The 21,620-nt window shown below is 42.1% G+C and overlaps 1 protein-coding gene across 1 annotated transcript; it reads left to right on the top strand.

The window, feature by feature from the left end:
- Window positions 1-300: 300 nt before the first annotated feature.
- dmrt3a (doublesex and mab-3 related transcription factor 3a) lies at window positions 301-20,314 on the top strand. Its single transcript, XM_072433877.1, has 7 exons — window positions 301-489; window positions 1,836-1,998; window positions 3,539-3,681; window positions 6,005-6,212; window positions 13,554-13,702; window positions 17,135-17,552; window positions 19,356-20,314. Exons 1-7 carry the CDS (start codon window positions 301-303, stop codon window positions 20,312-20,314), a joined length of 2,229 nt encoding a protein of 742 aa, XP_072289978.1.
- Window positions 20,315-21,620: the final 1,306 nt, after the last annotated feature.

Genomic DNA, 21,620 nt, shown 5'->3' with positions numbered 1-21,620 from the left:
ATTACTTTAGGCTCATCACTTTTGTTTTTTATTGATGTTAAATTGTGCTTATTTGAGTCAAAATAAATAAATAAAAGGTAATTATAATGCAAATTCAAACTAACAAAAAGAGGTGCTACAGTGTTCTGGGCATGGGACTCCAGCCAACACCAGCACTTGTCTCCATATTTGCAGTGGTCCCTCCCACACGGTGGATGCCCACAGACAGGGCAGGTCCCGGGTGTGTGACCCTCAGCCTCCAGCAGCAGAGGACACACAGTAACTCATCCCGGGCCCCTCTGACACATTCTCTCAGCAGACATGGGCAGAGACAAGCGGGGCAACGCGTCCAAGGGCCTCAGACCCGCGAGGATGCCCAAGTGCAGCCGGTGCAGGAACCACGGCTACGTGTCCCACCTGAAGGGCCACAAGAGGTTCTGCAACTGGAGAGACTGTCAGTGTCCCAAGTGCAAACTCATCTCGGAGAGACAGAGGGTCATGGCCGCTCAGGTAACGTGCTTTTGACTCTGTTTGCGCGCCAACGTCACGCACGAGCCACGTGTTTACAGCCTCACATCACGCTTTAAACTTTTAATCACAATTGTGTTTTAATTTAACAACCACCAGAATCAAGTGGAGGCCGGGACCGTTTTTAAAAGTAGTCAATGTTTCCTTTTTCTCTGGCTGTTTTGAGTTTACACTTACAGCAGCAGCTAGGTTTAATGTAGCATGTTGTGTTCATGTTGTACTTGTGGCTCATTACAATCTTGTTACAATATGTTTAGTTGTTACAGCTAATCATGGTTGTTTAAAAATAATCACGTTTTGTCAAACACAAATGATCACGTTTTGTCAAACATCAATGACTTTGTAACAAAATCATTGTTTACAAACCAAACTATCTACTTTATCTTCTTACACTTCCCACGTTACATGAAAATTGTACTTTCAGTGTAGTTTTCTGACACTATACGTTTACTTCTATTTGATTAATATTTAGTTCAATTTTAGGTAAAAAAAAAAAGAGAACAAAATAAGTGTACTTCCTTTCTTACACCTTATCTTCATGATCTGTTTTGTAATTGTCTGTTATTTTGAAAAAAACAGAATCTGTGCATTAATTTGAATCCTGTAAAATATGGACAGAACAAAACAAACTAAATGTATCGCAATAACACCAAAGACTTCCATTTGACATAAATCTGTTGTATTTAAACTTAAAGCTCAAAACTTCTTGTGTTTTCCACCCAAAAATAGACCACTGCACTTTCTGCCTCTAATAATAAAGTATATTGTATGTCTCTTCAACCTGAAAGTAAGGGCCAAAAGCTCAGCTCTGATTGGCTGTGCTTAGGTGGTCCTAAAGCTGTGCACGTGCCTGAAAATGAATTCATGTGAATATTAACGATGAGATAAAAGGGTTTATTAGAGCGAGGGACGAGTTACACAGATTTTAAAACATACTTCCTGTTTTGCAGTGTGAAATTCAGGTTCTCCAGCTTTAAAAGGCTGAAAAAGGCAGATTTTCAATGTTCTAATTCATTAAGACATGACCGTGTTTGTTTGAATATAGCAGGGATGATTGTGTCCAAAAGTATATCACAATCATATCAATCTCAATCTCAATAATGTCCAATATTGTAAGATAAGCTATTCCTTTATTGTCCACACATGGGGAAATTTCATTGTTGCAACGCAGGTAGATACAGAGGAAAAGGATAGACAACTTATAGTGCAGCCCTAGTTTCAAACACTTTTTCAATTGAGTCATTATTTGGGTCGCCACTTTGTACGTGAGTTGGGGAATGGTATTTGAGTACTCTGCACCTCTGATTGTTTCTCTTCGTCCCCTTTAGGTCGCTCTGAGGAGACAGCAGGCCCAAGAAGAGGAGCTGGGGATTTGCAGTCCGGTGACTCTGCCCAGCCTGGTTAAAAGTGAAAGTGGAGCAGATTGCCTTTACGCCATGGAAGGATGTTCTACTCCTACAACCAGTGCCGCTGCGTCTATGGCTGCGACAGGTGAAGCCGGCGTTCACACTTCTCACAGCTCTCTGGTGTTATTGTTTTTGCAGATTGGACGTGCAGATGGCAAACGATTTAATGAAAAAAATGTAATGTAATAGTTCTGTCAACACAAAGCTTCCTTGTAGTAACAGCGTGTTCTCGACTCCCCAAAGCTGGTCACTTTCAATTCTGTGCAATCTGGTGTGGCCTTGGTCCCTGGTTTGGCACAGGAGAGGAAAAGCAGGAGGAGTTCAGCACGCTGTGACTTGATGGCAGCAGTTCAACGGGAAGAATAAATTCTATTATCTCAGAGTGAAGTGGTGCACATGTCTTCCCTGTGCCCGGCCAAAAGTTCAGGGTCTGCTTAAAAAGTATGTGGCCTTGTTGATAAAAAAATAATAAAGAATGTGTATGATGCAAACTCACTCTATTTCTTTCTTCTGTCGAGTAGAAAGGGCTTTTTGTGTTGAACGATCTGTAGACATGAGATTATGCATGTGGCCAGCAGATGGTGCTGTTGACATTATGTTGACAAGTAGCTAAAGAGAAGTGTCGAATGAAAAGGCAGGAAATTAGCTTAAATGCATCTAGGAAGCGAGACTAATGAGTCACAATTTGAATGTTTGCAATTTGCTAAATATTTAAGTGATATAATTTGTTTTAAAACAGCTAAATATTTGGTTTTATGCTGTAGAGAACCTGCCAGCTCTAGTGTAGACGTCTATGTTCTCATGTTCTTCAATTTAATGATGTCATTATTTCAGATCGAAAGCAGAGGGTCTGTATAACTATGGGAGATTCACTGTTTTTAAAGGAACTATCCAAATGTACATTCTACCAATCAAGTCTTGCTCCTCAGTTCTAAACTATAGGGACTCTAACTGGACTTTAGTTTCTTATGAACAGACCTCTGTGATCATCACACCTTCACATCATGTGATACTGAAGAAGTGAAGGCGAAAATGTCAAGAGTATAATAAATGCAGAGGCTTGTTCATAACAAACTATAGTATCATTATATCAGAAGCCCTAATAGCCCTAATGAACATAGTTATAAGAGGTTTTCAGATGGAGAATATGATGATGTCTTAATCTCAGGTGGTGGGCAAGAGCAAATTCACTGTTTTGGACGAAATATTCAAAATAGAATTCCACAAATGTTGAATTATCATGATTCATAGGTTTTGGCTCCAGGCATTTCTGAAGCTATTGTGAACAAATTATTTCCCTTTTAATTGTTTGTGCTGAGACTTTGAATGTTGTGCCAGTTTTTGTGTCACGTGGGAAGGCCCAGTAATTACAGAGATATGAACCGTAAACCAGGCCAACGAATCTCACCTGACCTCCAGCTCTACAGCCATGATATAAACTGTACACTTTTCCTATATCGTTCAGCCTTAAAACTGCAGTGGATAGTCTGTCATTTGTTTATTTTTTGACTTGCAATCCTGTGGCGATTTGTTTCAGAACCCTATTTGTGGAAGATAGAAAAGAAAAGGCAGAACACGTTGCTCTTTTGTGCGATGACATCCAGTTGTTTGATGTTTGTGTCCAGGGAGTCGCTCCATGTCGACCTCCCCCAGGCCTCACGCTGACACGTCGTTGGACCTGCTGCTGGAGACGTCCTACAACAACCTTTACCAGCCATCACGCTACTCTTCCTACTACGGCAACTTCTACAACTATCAGCAGTACCAGGTGACGACAGCAAATACTCAAAACACACAATGAACAACGCTGTTTATAGTCTGTCCAATATGATCAAAAACACAATACTGGCCAATGCAATATTTTACTATTTCATTGAACTTGTATTTAAGCTGGAGAACCAAATGAAGATCCATTAGCAAGCAATTTTATCATCTAATAAATGTACAGTGCTTTTCAAAATTAAATTGTAAGTTATGATTTTATTTTGACTTCATTTAGTCTTCGTTTAGTCTCATTTATATTTTTACCAAAAAAATATATCTAAACGTAATTTTTTATACAGTATTTTATCTGTTGTCTTATTGAGATATTTTTGTTGATGTATTTTTATTTTTATCTGTTTTAACGACTAATTCATGTCTCAAATTGTATCTCTGATGTGACAAATGAGACGATCTTATTTGATCAGCAACATTGGGCTGATCTTTGATGAGGTGGTTTGTTTTTTTATTGCGTGCGTTTGTCCACCCACCCTGCACTCCCGAGACCCCAATAGCAACATCTAGTTTTGGGGTCACTGCCTCTGCTAATCTGGCAGCAAACAGCGGCGCTTGAATTGCAAAGGTTAATGGTATTGTCTGTCGGCAGAAGAACACACCGCTCTGCTTCACTGCTCGAAGGGGAAAGTGAGCGCATTAATGCTAATCAGTTAGCAGTCTTTAGCATAATTTTGCCATCCTCCTTTATGATTTATGGTATTTTCAATGAAGTTGTCAGCTTTAGAGAGCTACGTGCTATGGTTATTTAAATTCAGATAGCACTTTTTTCTAACACAGGGGGAGAGGGTCGTGGTGAAATAGATGGGTAAGTTCAAGTAGCAGTAGCTGAGGCTTAGACATGTTTATGTTTATGGCGCTGAGTGAGCGGGCGTGGCCTTCAGCCTGGTATTTGTGTGTCAGTCTTCTTCTTCTCTTCTTTTTCCAGCCTTTACTTTTTAATTGCAAATCAGCATTTATTTAATACAATTCAATCAAACGGATACAAGTGTTTTAACGTGTATATTTATTCAAAACCACAATTAAAACATCTCTTAATTATTAATTTATCATATTTAATTATATTCTAGTTATCCGTGTCTTTTTAAACCTGACTTCCTTTTAAATTGTTTTTGCATTCACTCAGAGATTATTTGTCATTTGTATGTGTATTATTATAAGAAACCGAGAAGCCTAAGTAGCAGCTATAAGTCATTGATATGGGAAAAAATAAATAATAATAGCCCTCATAAGATTCAAATGAAAACTGTGAGTTACTTTACTCTAGATTCACTCTCTAAATGACTCCCATGTCCCGTGTGCACAGTGGGAAAAGGGCATTTCTTGTTCTTCAATAAAAAGACAATATTCTTTGACGCAGAGCAGATTATTTTGCAGTAGTGGATCAGATCAGTGTGGTCCTTATCCGTGGTTTATCTGGCTCATCCCTGCGCTCACCGGTGCTTGGCTATCAGGCGGATACATCATAATGTGCATCAGGATAAGGGCGGTGTAACGCTGGTGCAAGAGAGAGTGCCAGATAAGCTGCTCTTCTCAGGAATGTAAAGAAATTCACCTCTGTCCTTACTGGGAGAGTGGAATTACACCGGCTCAGATTTTACAGATGTGTGGCGTGGCGTAAGGAAAAGAAATATATAAACATTTTAATCGTATCAAAACCAATTGTGTTTCTTGTGAAATGTAATCCGAGAAGTGCACACGGGTCGCGTCCAATCTCTCCTGTATTTTTCACAGCCAATACAGGGGCTGAGTGTAGCTTAAATAACAGTTTATAAAGCTGCCAAAGAATTGATGGTGTGGACAATACGGGTGACGTATTACAGGCTGACAGAAATCAAATTCCATAAAAGTGAAATTGAAAACCCTGTGTGCGACGGCCTTGCTGCTGAGTAGACAGCTCATTTAAAACTTTTCAGAAGCTGCTGCACGCCTGCATTGCATGTTGCAGATTCTTTTAAATCACAGTGTTTTATTTTCATCCCTTTCCTCACTGTGAGAACGTAGAATTACATATGTGCAACAAAGGAGGAATAGCAGTTTATGGTTTGGTATTCATTTAGAACATTTAACTGTAAGATAGTTACTAAAGAATGCATCCTTTCGAGGGGGATCAAGGACATACAATATTTAGTTTAGTTTGTTTGTTACAAAAATGTATCACTAAAGGAGCTGAGCTGAGTGACAAAGCTGAGATTTAGCTTCTGTCCACTTTGCAATTGTAAATGTGATACTGTTATCTGTGGTAACACATTTATTTACTGTTATATTTGTTTGGAGCTCTTCTTATCCTAATGGGATGTTTTTATGTTTTGTAGCAGATGCCTCATGGTGATGGACATCTCTCCAGCCACAACATGCACAACATGCACAACATGCCGTCTCAGTATCGAATGCACTCGTATTACCCAGCAGCCACTTACCTGAGCCAGGGCCTGGGCTCCTCGGGCTGTGTGCCCTCCACGTTTACTGTGGAGGAGAACAGCAGCAGCAACAACAGCAGCTACGCAGAGAGCATGGCGAGCTGTGAGTGCCCCACACACGCAGACAAACACACACACACACACACACACACACACGCAGACAAACACACACACACACACGCAGACACAGACACATACACACACACGCAGACACATACACACACACGCAGACACATACACACACACACACACACACACACAGACACATACACACACACACACACGCAGACACATATACACACACACACACACGCAGACACAGACACATATACACACACACACACACACGCAGACACATACACACACACACACACACACACGCAGACACATACACACACACACACACGCAGACACATACACACACACACACACACACACACGCAGACACATATACACACACACACACACACGCAGACACATACACACACACACACACGCAGACACATATACACACACACACACGCAGACACAGACACATACACACACACACACGCAGACACATACACACACACGCAGACACATACACACACACACACGCAGACACATACACACACACACACACACGCAGACACATACACACACACACACAGACACACACACACACACGCAGACACATACACACGCACACGCAGACACAGACACAAACACACACACGCAGACACATACACACACACACACGCAGACACATACACACGCACACGCAGACACAGACACACACACGCAGTCACATACACACACACACACACACACACACGCAGACACAGACACACACACACAGACGCATACACACACACACGCAGACACAGACACATACACACACACACACACACACGCAGACACAGACACACACACACAGACGCATACACACACACACGCAGACACAGACACATACACACACACACACACACACACACACGCAGACACATATAAACACACACACACACACACGCAGACACACACACTACAGGCAGGGCTCTCATTTGCACATAAAAATGAAGTTTAGTGAGAACATAAAGTACTAGTCTCAGTCCTGTTGTGTTTAGTGCTTATTAAGTTTTTCAAATACATTTGGGTCCAAAGTTGATGGTGCTGGTGACATGTCTTGCATGTCCCACAGAGCTGTTTGTTTATCATTTTCAGCTGTCCACTTCCTGTGAGGGTCCCACATCAGCCCTGTGCACAAAATGAAACGCTCCATTACATGATAGTAACACACACTGCGGGTGGTCTCTGCTTCAGACTTTGGACTTGTGTTGTGTAAATAAGTCATATTCTTGGCATAAAAACTTGAGTGTTTTACATGATTCCAATAAGAAGAGCGCTACATACATGTGTGTTCTCCTCTAGCCTGTTCTACAGTAAAGTGCTGTGGTTCATCCTCAGAGAGCCGGCCTCCCTTCTACCTGCTGCCAGTGTGGCGTCAGATTTATCTCTCTGAGGATAGGGCTAATCAGTTGGCCAAACACAGAGCTCCACATAACCTTCAGCAGTGCCACGCTGTCCTTTGCCTCCTCTCCTCCTTCTCAGCCCTCTCCCCCTCAGCCCTCCCCTTTCTCCTGCGCCGCTGTCTCCGCAAAATTGCCTTCTGGAGTTAGTGAGCGGGAACAGTTAAGATTTACAAACAATGATGAAGCTTGTCATGCGTCTTTCTCCATCCGTCACGGCGGGCGGACGGCGCTGTGGGGAGAGCCGTCCTGGTGTTCTTCATAAAAGCCAGCTCTGTGTGAAATACGCCCCAGCCGCCTGTTTACTGCCCCGCGCTCGTCAGCAGCTCAGCGCCGTAAATCGCTGAGCGGGAGGTGACAGTACAGTCCATCAAACTCCACCCCACCTCTGTGCCCTCCCCGCATCTCCCTCACAGTGTCCCCTTCCACACCCAGCACCGAGCGCAGATGAGCTGCCCCAAAAGAGTTATGGCTGTTTCAGTCTTTCGGCAGACAGCTTCAAGACGACTCTTCAGTGTTTATGTTCTTTCTTTCTGTCCTTGTCAAGACTTTTTAAATGGAGAACCGTTCAAAGTTTGCAAGCATAAACTTTCTTTTCTCCCAACTTCTTTAGCAAATAAATTTAGACTTTTAAAATCGAACGTGACTGACTATCCAATAGTCTGTTTTGTTATAATGGTGTCAGCACAGAGCATACAGTCATTTAAATGCAAATCAGATTGTTGAGGTATTGTAGATGTTAATCCTGCTTAATCGATAGACCTGTGTGAGCCCATTAAGTTAGAAATCCATTACTATCTTTCAAGATGATATTTTATTGATTTTCCTGCTTTGATCTATACTGTACTGTACAACAGCTTGAGTTACTGCATATAAAGCTTATCGTTTCAGCTTCTTTGCCTACACTGAAAAATAATGGCAAACGACTGCTGCATTTGTCAGGACATTTCTTTATCTTCTGTTAAAATAAGGTCTTAATAATATGACTTTATACTGGTATCTGCTGCTGCAGTCTTAGGTCAAACCTCTTTCTAATTCTTTTAGCCCTGTGTTTACTAGTTTTGAACATTTGTGCAACAGCAGTTTCCACCGTGTCCACCAACTGTAAGTAAACTGTAAGTAAGATGTGCGACGCTGCAGGGCCTTAGTGAAAGCTCCTGTGGGGCTCGTCAGTGTCGCCTCTGCCCTGCTGTGCTGCTAAGTGGGACAGCATGCGGCGGTGGCCTGCGGGCTGTGGATGGCTAAATACCAGTGTAATTGTGCGCTGATGGCACAATCCTCTTGTAATGTGTTGTACAACAGCACCATTAACACAGGCCTGGGGCTGTGGAGGCATTAAATGGCCAGGCCTGTAGTTTATGTCCTCTTCTCCTCACTCTCCATTTCTCTTCTTCACACTCAGGCACACACACCTCTGTGACTGTGTGTCTGTGCTCAAAGTGTAGCCAATAAGCTGAACACTGCTGTTGCGCTGCACACTTTTGAGTTGAGTTAAGTGATCTCACAGCAATGTAACAAACATTTGATTTGTGATAAGGTGAAGTAAAAATACAAAATACTTTTTTTTTTTTTTTGTACAAAGTTGAATACATTGCTGACTCAATCACTTATTGTATTAGGCATATTACACTCTGTCCTTCCCTGTATCTCATAATATGGCATTAGTCTTACTATGTCCATCGACAATGAATATTTAGTGTGAAAAGTCTATTGAGTATTGATCGACGGCCTGAGCTCATTATTGCATATCTATAACAGATCATTTCAAAATGCTGCTGATGGAGTGACAGGCCATTTTGTGAGCTGATGAGGCACAGTAACTGAAGTGGTGATTTAGCATAGGGCCGAGGCCTCGGTCACACCTCCTCAGCAGCACAGATTGGTTAACAAAGCAAGGCTAAAGGGTCGTCTATGCTTAATTAGCCTTTGACCTCCTGACTGCCTGTGCCAGACTGCTTCGTGCTGCCTCAGCCTCACTGCAATAATGACTCCAAAAGTGTTTAAGTGTGAACTACACACTGTGACTGTACAGATGATATCAGACTGAAACATGTCAATTATATCCTAACTGTATCTGTATCATTATGAACATATGACATGCTGTAAAGGATGTGGCTGTAAAGTGCAGGTGAAGGTCTGCAGTGTAAACATAAGTAAAGAGCCCACAGGCAGCACTCTTGGCTGCTCGGTGCTTACAGCCTGTCTGCTCTTTGACTCAGTTTTCTGGACCATTAAGTCCCACACTGACCCTGTGATGAGGAGCCAGCCTCTTCTATTGTCCCACGTCCATATCTACACGAGCTGTCCTCCGCCGGACACACACCGTAGGCCCGTCCTGAGAGACACTGTCTGTATCCTTTTAATGGAAGACATTTAATCCAGGCCAACCTTGTCATCTGACAGGCGATTCTTCACATTTAAGATTAGATTTGACAATGGCCGGCTGTAAGTGCTTCAATCAAAGTGAACTTTTTACACTGGCTTTGCTGTGTTTAAAACCCATTGGGGGGGGAAAGTATTTTAAAAGACTTAAGTTAAGTTTTACTATTCTAAGAATAAGCATACCAAACATTGTCCTTGGTTAGTTTCATGCGAACAGTTCTGATAAAACAAATGACTTGGCCTCTTATCTCCGGTGCATCAGAGGAAGAGCGTGTCCTCTCACATCTGGGCCTTTGTGCCTCTGTGGCAGCAGCTTCATCCACTCCCTCCAGCTCTCTCCAGGACCAGTGGGAGGTTTCTTTCACACAAAGGACACCTCATAGTTTGGAAATCTTTTATGATGGGCTGAGACGACCAGGGGCAAAAGTTCATTGAGAAAATAACCTTATTTGGGTTTGAAAATGTAAATCAGAGTAATTGATTCTTGACATACAACATAGCTGTGGTGTTGTAATAAATGTAACCCTAAAAAAAACTGAGTGATATTAGACATTATAACATATTATTTTAAAAAACAAAAAAGCAAATCATTTTACAAATGATTGTGTCCTTGATTAAATTAAACTATACAATGTAATATACAATTTCTAAACAATCCACAACATTTTCTCTAATAAAATGACTATTTGTGATGATATTACTACTTCAGAATAAATCTGTCTCACCTCTATAGAGTTAAATATGAACTAGGTTAAGGCTATAGTTTACTTATATTATATTATTATGTTAATCCATCGTGAGGGGGGAAATTCAGTTTCTGCATTTGAACCTTCAACCACCGGCTGAGGCTCAGGCTCAGATCTTGAGCTCAACTTGGTCAGGACCATTTTACCTGGTGGATTTTACTAATTGTCCATGTGGTGACAGGATTGACACCACCCAATTGTAACTTGTGATGAAATTGGAGACCTTTGGGGGTAGTGCACTGTATTTTCTCTTATTTCTTTCATAATAAATAGATAATTCAAATTTTATCATAATCTGAAGCTCCAATACCAAAAGTTGCATTTTTATTTATATGTAAATTTAAGTATTTTTAAAATGTTGGCTCAATCAACCATTATTTTGCTTTAGCTAAAATTAAGAACATGTTATGTTGTAACCCTAATGGAATTAATTAGCTTTAATTGATCAGTTCACAGCCAATCCCGATGTTCTACACTGTGTCATGATTTAACCTCTCCTTTAATGAGCTCATAGATCTGCTGCTGATGAAGAGGAAAAGAATAGAGGAGATAATTCATGTTCCCACTCTGCCTGTTATTGCTGTATGAAGACCACACGCTTAAAAAACAGCTGGCTGCACTTAGCTACACAAACAGTATTAACAATTGGACCGGCACTTCAGAATTGGTGACAAACTGCCGACAGAGAATAATTAGAGTCCGAAACCAATCAGGAAGTTAATGAAGAGAGAAATTGCCCCTCTTTGTGTCCCACTGCAAAGGGGAAGAGAGACAGAATGATAGTGGGACTGGCCGAGGAAGAAGCATGGCTTTACTTGACACTTGGGATTTGTCTTTTGTTGCCCCAAAAACGTCATATTATTTGATAACGCACGGTGTGGAGTTTAATATATGTACAAATATTATACAAACCGATATACTATATATATATATATATATATATATATATATATATATATATATATATATATATATATATATATATATATATATATATATATATATATATATATATATATATATATATATATTGTTTCTTTGGCCAAAGACGATTATTTCAGTCTTGTCTGAGTTCAGCTGGAGAAAGTTGTTTTGCATCCACAAACTGATCTGTTGGATGCAGTGACAGAGTGAATCCACTGGTCCATAGTCACCTGCCGATAGTGAAACATAGATCTGAGTGTTGTCTGCATAATTGTGATAGGACACATTTTTGCTGCGTATCAACTGACCTATCGGCAGCATGTAGAGGTTGAACAGAAGGGGTCCCGTGACTGACCCTCTGGGCACCCCCAGGTTAGGGTCATGTGGTCTGAGACACAGCTACCAATTTCAACAAAGTACTTCCTATCTTCCAGATAGGACCTTAACCAGTTTAGGGCAGTGCCAGTGATGCCCACCCAGTCCTCTAGTCTCTGTAAGAGGATCCCATGATCGACAGTGTCAAAAGCAGCACTCAGATCTAACAGAATTAAGACTGAGGCTTTGCCCATGTCAGTGTTCAGGCGGATGTCATTTATCACCTTGACAAGAGCAGTCTCAGTGCTGTGATGAGGTCTAAAACCTGATGAGAAAACATAAAATGTGTTGTTTATTAAGAAGAGGTCAGTGAGCTGTTGGTAAACAACCTTTACAAGGACTTTGCCCAAAAAAGAAAGATTTGACATGGGTCGGTAATGACGCATGCAGCATCAAAACTGCTCTTTTTTAGGAGATGCTTTATGCCCACAGTTTTCAAAGACATTGGGAATGTTCCAGATTGAAGCGACAAGTTAACTATATGAGTGAGTGGTGCAAACAAACTGTTCAGCACAGACTTTACACACTGAAGCATTATGTAGATCAAGTCAGACTGGTGATAACCTCTTGGATAGTTTTGTGAGTTACAAGTGCAAATTGAGTCAGCTCAAGTGCTCAGCAAGTCAAGTGCTTCACATTAAACATGGAAATCAACATGAAAAAGATGTGTTGTTAAACTGTGTGGACAGAAGTGCCAATGCAGCACGTACTATATGTGCTCTAATGGCTGCAGACTGTTGTGATAGTTTTCTGCATGAAGCTTCTGTATTTTAATGGGTGGATGCACATAACTCTGTTGTTTCCTGTAAAAGGCCTAATACTTTGTGGACTGTCTGTCTTCTCTTGGCTGATTCAATTTGCTGTAAATCTTGCTTTTGTGCAGAATTTCTGTCTGTTCATATTTATGTCTTCATCAGCTGAATACAGACGGTGTGTTCTCTGCCTCAACAATAATATTTCTCTCCTCTTTCTGACTTGTGTTAGTATTGGACCATTTAATAGGACATTTGATTTCGTCCCATGAGATTAAATCCTGTTATTATTCATTATTGGAGGTAACAAGGGATTCGTTGAAAAGAAAATCAGCCAAAATGTAATCCTATTATGTTTCCTGTTCATGCCTGTTCTCTTGCCCATGTATTAAAGGCAAAATACTAGTATGCATTGTAAAACATGCATGACCTAATATTTTACAGCGGTAGTGATTGAAAAAAATACACTGCCATACTCTGTTCTGTTTCACAGCGCTCTAAACTGGGCCTGAACGATGCCAAAAAGAACCCACGCAATTGCATACTTCTAAACATCATTGTAGAAATTGATACAGGTTTTAATCATATTATCATTTCATACAGAAAGATGTTTGTCCTTTGCAGAGGACATTTTATTGCCTACATAATTGCGGCCTAACAGAGATCACCTTGTAACTTTAATGCTCCCAGTTACCTTCACTTTGTATATTTAACAGCTTGTACTTTTCTTTTGATACATTTCTGTTTGTGTTTTATGCAGCTTTCTCCAGCTCTATGCCGAGTGGCCACGTCTCCGCAATGACCTGCCGCTCCATCAACTCCCTGGTTAGCTCCGACATGAAGGCCGAGTGCGAGAGTGCAGCAGACGCGGCCAACTACAGTGTCATCTCCATCGCACACGACACCAAATAAAAAGGAAGTTAGACGGTTCGGCAGCAGCTGTTTGTGGTTCGCTTGTTTTACGCTGTTGCTCTGTTCTGTATTTCTGAACAAGCGGTGATTACTTCCTCTTCTTACTTATATACACTTCATATACAACTTTAGTGGGAACATTTGTCTGCACAGAAATCTATGCTGGCAAATACACTATATTTTTATGATTTATAGGTTGATTTTAAGAGCTTACCTAGACTTAAATAAAATAACCCAGGTTCTTGACAAAGTAGTTTGATTTTGACCATTTTAAAGACAGGAGATTCTGCTAAAGCTGTGATCTTTGACTCAATTTTGTAGAATTTCCAGAGCTTCTTAAAAGCAATACTATTGGAACAATGTATTTGTTGGACCCTTTATACAAACCATATGTTAAAAAAAAAAAAAAAAGTTGTATTTTAATTAGTAATTGTCAAAGCCAAAATGAAATAACCTGCCCCAAATGCTGCTGTTAATTACAAATTTTTTGACTATGGAAATTTACTCCACTGAAATAATGTGTTTTGTCTTGCAAATTCAGTACTCCGTGTGACAAATGATATTGTATATCTGACTGATTAAGTTGTGTTTCTTGTAGTAATGAAAGTTCTGAGCAGTTCTCTTGTTGACTGTAAAATCTTGCTCATTGTTTATGCCACAATAATATGATGACTCGTACTTCCTGTACCACAGTGTTGGAGTTTTCTCTGTTTGATTGAGATTAATTTTCTTCTGCACGCTTTCCAAGGGTTTGTGTTTGAATAATAACAGCTACAAAGGCCGTTCAGAGTCTGTGTGTTTATGTCGTTACAAGTCTTAGAGCGCGTGTAGTGATGGAGTGTAAATGCAATTGTGTACTGGGAACAACTACATAAAACAGGCCCAAGAAAATTACTTGTATTTTCTTTCTGCTGCACTCTGCGAACATTCATTGGATTTGGCCCCATCTGTTGTAATCAATAACACGACCGTCTTGTTTTTTTATGAAACGCACTTACTCTTAATTTCATCCACCAGTGGTTTTAGAGAGAGGAATGCGGCGTTACCTATACGGCGTTGACATTGTAAATCACTTCTGGAGACCGGTTTGCGCGGCGGTATCGATTGATCCTGATATATCACAGAAATTTACTGTCACTTCTGTTTTCAATTAAAGATACAATCATTCAGATAATGACTTGATTGGATTCCACAGAAGATTAAGTTTTATTGCGGCGTGCTTTACGAGTTTAGTTAAGAAATGCCGTTTTATCACAAGTGTCGGGGCAGCGGTGTCCAAGCCTGTGTACAAAGTGTCACGGGATTGGCTTTCCTTGAGACGCCCGTGTGTCCATTCATCAGACCGTCCCGTAATAGTCCTCGGAAGCGTCGGTCAGGGCAGGAGCGATATGTGTACTGTACGATTTGAACATATATTAGCGGTGTAATGTCAGACTAATTAAAGCTGCACGCTCAATTAGCACTGCTGCTGTAGATGAGCCTCGGCTAACAAACTGTCACCACTTCATCTCGTACATAACTGTCAGATGAGCTGCTGAACGTGGCACTTTCAAAATCACTTTTCCTTCATAGTGAACCTGGAAATTCATACCACATTTTGTTACCCCCTGTCATTCAATCATTTCAAAATTGCATTGTTTTTTTTTAATGTTTTAAGCTGTCCCTTTATCGCAATTAAACAGGCACTTCAACCAGAATGCAATGTGTGAAATTTGAGACTCATATTTAGGGGCAATATATACCTCTAAAATGTAAAGTCATGTTTAAAGAACTTAACGGAGGGCACACGTTATGGGTACAGTATGGCCTGTTCTTTTATAATAATGCATGTCAGTAAATATGTGTTGTTACAATGTATATAAGGGATTTTGAAGCCACAATATGACTTTATTTAGAGTGGCATGCCACCGAATACAAGTCCGAATAGAGATGCGGTTAGGCTAATTTCCCAGCCGGAGATCTATGTCCGGAGTGTCCCAGAGCAGTCCTAAATCAGTGTGTGTGACAGGGAAAGAGAGTGACAGTGACGCCCCCCATCAGAGCCTAATCATCCCCCGGGGACCCTCAGCTCCTGCTCTCAAGGCCTCTGCTCCATGGACTTGCGTCTTAAATACACATTTGAGTTTTTCTTTTGTTTCTTATATGTTCATTTGATTTGAGTAAAAGTAAAAAGTTATATTGAAACACTCTATCGCCATTTCTGCTTGGAAAAAGTCACGGCAGTAAGTAATGACAGCAAATTGTGTCAAAGCAAAAGATGCTATTGTCAAAAATATATAAAGAAATCACAATATTGTATTTAGGACTTTCTATATGCTAAGAAAACAGGTCCAGCTAATTTACGCAGTGGAAACAAAGGTATGACAGTGAGAGGGAGGCTTTTGTAGTGTTATGAGTTCATCCTAGGTCTTTGTAAACAGGAGAGATACTATTTATGACTCTTATATCAATCTATTGGTTTTATGGTCGCTGCGCTCTATGTCAGTGATAAAATGTGCGCATTTGCATTACGCGATGATGGAAAACGCACGGTGAATGTCAATTACTGTGCAGAACGCAGTATAAACTTTTATTCCGGTTTGTTTTTTTATTCTTACCGACGAACAACATGAATAAATTTATAATGCACTTTGGAGAAGGCGTGTACCACTCCCACAAATTTACTGGGCCGGCACAAACTGCAAAGCCACTCTAGTCACCTTGAAATTTCCTCTGCTATTTTCCAATTAAAAGCTTAATAGCCCCAGAGACGGGCTTCATGTGGGCAAGTTTACCGTGCTCTCATTCTGAGCGCCGATCCCATTATTTGCTTGAATAAACCTTTTTACGGCCCGAAATTGGCCCCGGCTTTGTCCGGTGTTATGTTTCAATGCCCTCTATTAGTCCAGCACAGGGGCCAGATCAGCTCCTCACATTAAAGGCCCGCACAATTTATCTGCGCGCAAATAAGTGCGCACAACTGCTGCCGGCGCTAACGCTCAGCCCGCGTTTTTACTTGGATTTGTCGTATTTAACCGCGTTGACAACAAAACGGGCCTTGGACACGGCCTGTGTGTCAACTTCACTTTTTGGAAAACATATCCAGTGCATCTTTCATTTTCTAGGCCCGTGACCCCCGTGTTGAGTGCTAAACCTGAAGACTGTTAGGTCTTCTGGAGTGATGTTAGAGGCTTCTGCTGCAGCTGTAATTGTGTTGTGCTTGTTTGTTGTGTGAAAGCTTTAGCTGGAGATGAAACAGTTGAAGCTGAAGCGGGACTGACGTCAAACTCAGGTGAGGCTGTTCTCAGCTTTATACACTTAAGTTACTGACTGTCAGTGCGTGTCCGCCCCCGGGAGAGAGAGAGGCGGGGAAGAGAGAGGTGCTGGGCGCGCGCGTGCGTGAAGAAGGGGATAACTGTCCCGCTTTGTCTCTGCCCCTCTCTTCCTGAGCAACATTCACGAGTACTGTGTCAGTTTACGTGCGCCATGAACGGCTACGGGTCGCCGTACCTTTACATGGGGACTCCGGTGTCCCAGCCCCGCGCTCCGCTCCAGAGAACACCCAAATGCGCGCGCTGTCGGAACCACGGGGTGCTCTCGTGGCTCAAGGGCCACAAGCGCTACTGTCGCTTCAAAGACTGCACCTGTGAGAAGTGCATCCTGATCATCGAGCGTCAGCGCGTCATGGCGGCGCAAGTGGCGCTCCGGCGGCAGCAGGCGAACGAGAGTCTGGAGAGTCTCATCCCGGAGTCACTCCGTGTATTGCCCGCCATCAGTGAGGCCGCACAGGGGCCCGGGGCCGCAACCAGAGCCGATGAGCTGGACCTGAGGTGGAGCGGCGCGGAGCCAAGCGCATCGAACTGCACAGGTAAGTGCGCGTGTGCTCAGGAACTGCTCAGGAACTGTTCAGGAACTGTTCAGGAACTGTGAACTGATATGTGTCGTTATTGATGACAATACTCTATACTATAATATATTTGTGAGTGAAACGTTTTTGATGTCACTTGCTCTGAGACAACGGTGAGTTTAAAATGGCCTGTTATAATACCTTAGAAAGTAACAAAGTAAAACAACCTGCTCATATAAATATACAATATTATAAATAGGCCTACATTAAGGTTCAAATATTCAAAAAGCTAACGTGTTTGACTAAAATATCAAAGTATAGTTAGGAGAAAATGATTTTTAAAATGCAATCTTAAAAACACTTTAAGGCTGCAGAAATATTACAACAGGCCAAAAAATTGCGTAATAAGAAAAATAATCACTAGGTCAAATAGCCTTGGCCAACGTTAATGTCCAAAGCATGCGCTACTTTTTAATTGTAGGCCCGCGTGCAGTTGATTGGCACATGTGTATTACACTGTGTCCTGGCACAAAGGGAGGGAATAAGCTGGACCCAGGGCTAAGGGCGCCTGCTGCTGCTTTCAAGAGTCTTTATGAACTCTATGGGAACTGCTTCTGTGGGTCACATGTTCTCTGACATTGTCATGGCTCAAACCTGTGCCTTTGAACTATCATGACACCACAGACATAGTGCGCTCTAGCGTGTTCGCTTTTTGAATTAAGCATATAGGCAATGTGTAATAAGCTTAACTTGTACATATTTACTAAATGTGTTTGTTTGTTTGTTTGTTAGCCTCTATAATCATCCTTTAACAGTCCAGAGCACTGACCACGGGCCTTACCTGTAACAGATTACCGTAATCAGAGGGAGACAGCCCCAATCGAATGTAATCGCCATGTTTCACGAGAGAGGTCAGGTCTGGATGAAATGTTTCCAAGCAACAAGCAATTTGTTTGCACAATGTGGTCAAAAGGCACGGACACACATCGCTCTCTGACGCGCTCAGCACTTTGGAAACTGCTCATGGCACGAGAAAGAAACCTTTGTGCCAATAGCTGTCTGCAAATGAGACAAATGAGACAAGCCACTGTAAACTCCTTTAAACTTCACCCATCTAAGGAGAATCAGGGCACTCTATGCAACAATACATTATGCTCTGCGACAGGACATTTCTAATCAGACTAAGAACTTTTATGGAAACACAAATAGGCTGGTACACACAACAGTGCTTTTGTTAGGAAATAAGTTTCGTTAAAACACATTTTACGGATCCACGAGAGAAATTGCATGGACACAGAATCTTCATATTTTAATTATGATTCTGAATTCTGTTAATAACTAGTTTTGATTGTTCATGAGTTGTGTAATTCTGTTTATTAGAGGTTGTATGTGCATTGTTAAAAAGAGGAAAAAATAGGGATAAACGACCAACATTTAGGCTATAATAGGGTGCACATTTTCCACACTACAGATACCAATTTCAAAGTTAGTCCCACTTACAGTCACTGCCGCTGTGAGAATTCCAGCAAGTGGGGCTGAGTGGTTCCTCTCACTAAATAGAGACTGGGGAATTATAGCAACTTATTTCTTTATTCTTCATTCAGGCCTACCTTCATTTCGACATATGCACACAAATCCAGTTAGGCCTAATAAAGACTGAAGCTTAGCCATTCTTGCTCCATTGTTTTGAGAGGAGAAGTGGCCATAACCTGACACATGACACAGCAGAATTCGGTTTTCCTCGTGCTCATGTTGACAGATCCGTGTACACGTGCAGGCGTTTGTGACGTGCGTAAAATAAAGGCGCGTGTTTCTTTTGCGCAGAGACGGAGGACGGTGCTGATGACGGCTCCGGGGCAGAGAATGGGGGCAGTGGTAGTGAAAAGGATCAGGATCCGCTCAGTTCTCCGGAAGGATCCAAACACAACACCTGCTTCACCCCAGAGCCGCCGGAGACCCCGTCCCAGCCCGAGGAGGCCCGCAGCAGCGCAGTGAAACCCGGGGACAAAGAAGGCAAAAGTCATGGGAGTCCGTCGGAGCAGAGCGCGCTCCTAGAAGCCCTGCCCCTGAGTCTGAGGGCCCACAGACCACCTCTGGACGTGCTGCAGAAGGTCTTTCCGGCGCACAAGCCCGCGGTGCTGGAGCTCATCCTGCGTGGCTGCGGGGGTGACCTAGTGGGTGCCATCGAGGTGTTGCTGTCCAGCCGCAGCCCAGAGGCTGGCGCACACCCGCCACACGGAGACACTGATGGGCTGGTGTTGCCCCCAAACGGACACGCGTTGGACCCTGCGTTGGGCTCATACCCCGTGACCAGCTCCAAGTGGTCTGTTGGCTCGGCCTTCCGTGTGCCTGACTCTTTGCGCTTCTCGTCAGACCCGACCCCGGGTATCGTGCCCACTGGACCTTTAGGAGTCCCGTTGCAGCATCCGTCTTTCCCCCAACCCCAGCGCTACCCCCTGATGCTTCGTAACTCGCTCACGCGCAGTCAAGCGGGGCCATTTGTGCACAATGATGTGACTCTGTGGAACACCGTGGCCCTGCAGCAGCACTACCAGCTCCGCTCCGCCGCGCATTATGTGTCGCCCTTCTCCACGGGCCCCAGTGCACCTGTCTTCAGAGGGGCCCCGCTCCTTGGCTCGTCCCGTGCTGAAGAGCAGCGTATCAGCCTGCAGGAGGACGCAGGCTCCCTGGGGTCTAAACCGCTTTACTCCCCAGACCAGGACCACGAATACGAGGAGCGCTCAGACTCCGCAGACTCTCGCATCCTCAACTCCTCGGCCTAGGGCCAAGTCACATCCCACAGATCTACAGAATCATGACAGAGACTGTACGAGACAAGGTTTTACGTTTTGAAAAACAAAGCAAAAACAAAGCAAACACATTACAGATTGTGTAAGTTTTCAGCTTGTGCTCAAACTAAATTGAGTGGCATATAGAGCTCGAGATGCAACGTAATGGAAATCCTCATGCTAGTTGCTAAATGTGCATCAGTCAAAACTATATTAAAAAGTTTAAAAAGTCATGGAACAACCTGATAAAGGGTTGAGCCTCTACTGGTACATGTATCAATCTATAGTACTTTTTTAATGAACAGTTTGGTAATTAGCATTTTAACATATTAGACTAACTGAAAATCCCATGATGTGTCACAATCCAGAGCTCTATTGGATACACGAGATGTACTGAAAATGCTTTATTGTTGCTGGTTAATTTAACAATCATGTATCAAATGAATTTATATGGTCATGCTGCTGAAATTGGTCTGTCTCATTTTTGTGAATGGGAGATGGGATATATGGCCAAATTGTTTTGTTTTTAAATTTTATACTATCGTTATCTTTAAACTTGAAATTCAGATTTAATTGTACTTACTGAATGAGCACACATAGCCTATGTATTGTCATATTCTAATTGCTGAATGCATGCCAGTATTGTGAACACATTCACTCCGCATGTCAAGAGAATGCCAAATAAATCAGAGCTGTCCAAAATATTTGTGTAGTTCACTATTTTTGCATGACTGAAACCGTTTGGGGCAAATTAAACGAAAACAAAATACAAAATACATTGAATCATTATGTATGTTAACAAACTCACCACCACCAAACCCGATAGGCTCTAGAACTCTGACAGAACAAGCCTTTACACACGACTTAGACACAGTAGTCGTGTCACCATTTACAAGTTTATAAACGAGGGTACAATTATATTTACATTTTATATTGTACACATTTTCACCAGTATGTTCCAACAGTTTCAACTTTGGAGATAGATTTTCTCTGCTGCTCACCCATCACTGCCTTTGCGTTTTATTTTTAGTGTGCACGTTCTGCCATCTAGTGGTAATCTGTGCACAGCAGCCTAAATGAAACAATGCCCTTCACGTCCATTGTACGTGTCCTGAATGAGGAATATCTGATTGTAGATGAATTGACAATTAGCCTTCCATATGCAAAATAGTGTCGGTTTATAGCGTTTTTATTAAGATCATAAACCTATTTTTTAGTCTGACCATAGACCTAGCTGACAAAAATGACCATTGACCGTGAGGCTGAACATGTATAAACTCTCTCTGTTGTGATGACTGTG

Source organism: Eucyclogobius newberryi, unplaced genomic scaffold, assembly GCF_026437365.1.
Source record: "Eucyclogobius newberryi isolate DKJ021-1_F unplaced genomic scaffold, fEucNew1.0.hap1 SCAF_6, whole genome shotgun sequence".
NCBI lineage: Eukaryota > Metazoa > Chordata > Actinopteri > Gobiiformes > Gobiidae > Eucyclogobius > Eucyclogobius newberryi.
Note: the sequence above shows the minus strand (reverse complement) of the source record. Positions and strands in the feature narration are given on the sequence as shown.